The sequence below is a fragment of the Myzus persicae genome, unplaced genomic scaffold (assembly GCF_001856785.1).
Source record: "Myzus persicae strain clone G006 unplaced genomic scaffold, MPER_G0061.0, whole genome shotgun sequence".
NCBI lineage: Eukaryota > Metazoa > Arthropoda > Insecta > Hemiptera > Aphididae > Myzus > Myzus persicae.
This window is the reverse complement of record NW_019102156.1, coordinates 1-3,299: the sequence shown is the minus strand read 5'-3', so window position 1 is coordinate 3,299 and position 3,299 is coordinate 1. Positions and strand designations below refer to the sequence as shown.

The window sequence follows — 3,299 nt, the reverse complement described above, 5'->3', positions numbered from 1 at the left end:
ACATTAATTTGCATTTTCATTTCCTCATTGGCTTCAGCACTAATTATTGTCAAGAATTAATAAAATAATAATAGCTAAAAGATCGCAATAAACAATAATTATTAAATTAAATTGTATGTACTCTTCTTTTTTTTTTGCAGCTTTTAATTTCTTAGCTGCTTTTTCAATTGGTAATAATTCATCATCACTTTCTTCTGCCTTTCTTTTCTTTGAGGAAGCTTTTTTCTTTTTAAGAACTGTATCTTCGATTCCAGATTCATTTGAACTATCAACATCATCCAATGTACCTGCCTATATAAATTAATATTAGTTCAGCTGTCAGCTTTAAAAATTATAACATATAAATTACCAGATAGTCATCATCATCTGATAGTCCATCTTCATCAAAACTTTCTAAACCATTTTCCTAAAATATTATAATATTATATTATTAATAAATACAACCAAATACAAATAACTTTATTCTAAGGTTATCAGTGGCAGATAGTTATTTTAGCTAAAACATCCCAATATTTTGTTAATCATACGGATCGACCTATTAGTGTGATAATACATTTTATTGTCTACTTAAGATCCGTCAGTCCATTTTTCTTAATTTCACCCCTCCCCACCACAAAAAAACCACTATAAATCAAGTTTAAATAATTAGAAATTTCAGAATTTTCTAAGTAGATTATTTGGGATTTATAACAAAAATCTAAAAATGTGGATTGATTGATCGATCTCAAGTAAACATTATAATAAATTCAGATCAGTATTTTGAAATATTATAGCATTATTAGGTCCATTAGTCGAAGAGTACCATTCATGCGTGCAACACGGAGATGGAGACTTGTACATGTGTGTGCAAGAGCACACTGGAATTTTTAAAAATACCTAAATCAAACCCCTTAAAAATTGTCTGCACCAATGGCCTTAAGAGGACACTACTCTTATTTTTGTTACTTCTGTTAACAAATGCAGAACATAGCAAAGTTTAAGTTGAGTAGATTACATTTAGCTCCATTAGCTTAAAAATTAGAGTGAATTGACCTCTTATAAAATAAAGTTGATATATTATCTAGGGCAAGACATACTTTAACTGTACATTTTAATTTTAAACTGAAATATGAGTATTTTAAAGTTTTAATTGTCTTTTACATCTTAAAATACTCATAACTAGCTTTAGAATTAAAATATAATAAAAAGCCTATATGAAGCCCTACATAATAATCTCACCTTAAAATTTTACAAGGAGTCAATTTACTCTAATGGTTAAACTATTGGAGCTAAACTTACTTAAAATTTGCTACATTGATAACAGAACTTCAGTAATTTAGACATTTTTATTTTTTCTACCAATTTATTAACTATTAAGCATAAAAAACAAAAATTTTGGAGCTTAGTTAATTAACCAAACGCACTTAATTTAAAAATGTTTTTTAAAAAAATTTTGTTATTAGATATACTGAAAACACTGGCGAAGTCGCCAGGATTTGACGGAATAGTCAAACATTGTTTTGAAGTTTAGGTCTATGAAGGGGCATCGTTTATCAGGGTAATTGGATCTAATTGATGTACGGCACACGCAGATAAGTGAGAACACAGTCAATAATATGATGCCCGGTATAGAATAACAACCACGACTATAAAGTTTTTTATAATCTTGGTAAAAATTTATAAGTTAGTGGAAGTATTACTTGATGAGTTGGGTTTATAGATAATATACGAATATAATACTTTTATCTATAAATCATACACAACAAATTTGTAAGTCATGTACTTGGACTGTGATAAAGACACTTAATATGTATTATTGTTAGTTTAGTATGACAAAGAACCTACTAATTGACTAAAGCTACCCGCCTCTGGTTTTCAAGGGTGTCTTCTAGTTAAGTAATAAAATACCAAAACAATTTTAATAAATAACCCAAATAAAAATGTTAAGTAAAAATTATACCTCATCTCCTTCATCATTTAGATCTGAATCACTATCATAACTTTCTATATCATCATCTGCAAAATAATAAATAAAATATTAGTAAGTATACTTCAATAAATATTTTAACATTATTAAATAATATGTATGTTACATTTTTATGAATAAAAAAAATTATACAGGTACATACCTTTTTCAGGAATAACAGATTTAGAGTTTTTTGATTTTAACCAACTGCTATTACTATCAGAAAATTGTTTAACAATTTCACTTTTTATGTTCTTAGTAGCATCCGATTCTTCAGTACTATCTAAAAAAATACAAAATTAATAAATCTTAAATTGTTTTAAATATAATAAATAATAGTGTATACAAAATCAACCTATTCTAATTAGTAATTTCTAAAGCTAAATAAGTTGTGAAAATATTAAAAACATTATAAAATCGTACAAATTTGAATACCTATAAGATATTTAAAACATTCTAACTGAAAAATAAAACATGTTATAGTAATTAAGGTGTATAAATAGTTGGTTATTTGTCTTTGTGACAAAACAAAATTAGTATGTAAAGAAGTTTAGGTGCATACAATTATTTTGTATGTACCTGATATAAATAATAAAAAACAGAAATCTTTACTTTTAACATCATCATCTTTTTTAACGCCTTTCTTCTTTTCTTTTTTAATTAATTTTCTTTCTTCCTTTTTCTTAGTTCTTCTGGAAGCCCTTTGTTTTTGTCGATGGCTTAACTTTTTTGGCTCATCATCTCCTATGAAATTGTTAAAATAGTATTAGTTGAGATAGTTACAAATAATAATAACCGTCAAGTATCAGATATATTACCTTCGAGTTTTGGAAGTCCAGGTAACATTTTAGGGGGTTTTTGTTTTTTTGCTTTCCGTCCAGGTCCTTTTATTTGTTTTACGGCCCCATCATCACCGAATTTGGCTTTTCTTCCCATATTTCAGTTACAAAAGTACAAGAGTAGAACACAAGAAAAATAAAACGACAACCTTAAGTTGACGTCGCAGGGAAGTAAATATAAAATTAATAACACGAGTACACGGCAGTACGACACACGAGGTTTTGTTTGTAATTTGTTTAGTGATAAGAATTAAGAGATACGAATATAGTATTTCAGGGATGTTGTAAGTCTTAACAGTACCACAGAGAATATATCTATTATCTAGGGCAGCAGTTATTCCCAACCACCATAGATAATGAAGATATGGATAGGCCACGCCTATGTTAAATACATTTGAGGCCGCGTTCCCGGAGGCATATTAACATTCCGCACATCAAATAAAACCCATAGGGAAATACGGCATTCTCATTGGTCTGAAATATTTAGCGCCAAATTCAAATTTAAATTACGATAT

At 28.0% G+C, this 3,299-nt stretch overlaps 1 protein-coding gene across 1 annotated transcript; it reads right to left on the bottom strand.

Moving 5' to 3' along the window:
* Window positions 1-121: 121 nt before the first annotated feature.
* On the bottom strand, window positions 122-2,881 carry LOC111031402 (chromatin modification-related protein EAF7-like; the record flags this gene model as incomplete). The annotated part of the gene is made up of 6 exons (XM_022311318.1): window positions 2,764-2,881; window positions 2,558-2,689; window positions 2,109-2,228; window positions 1,940-1,995; window positions 350-406; window positions 122-291 (listed from the first exon to the last, which is right to left on the bottom strand). Coding segments are annotated over exons 1-6 (653 nt in total), but the record flags the coding sequence as incomplete, so codon positions are not given.
* Window positions 2,882-3,299: the final 418 nt, after the last annotated feature.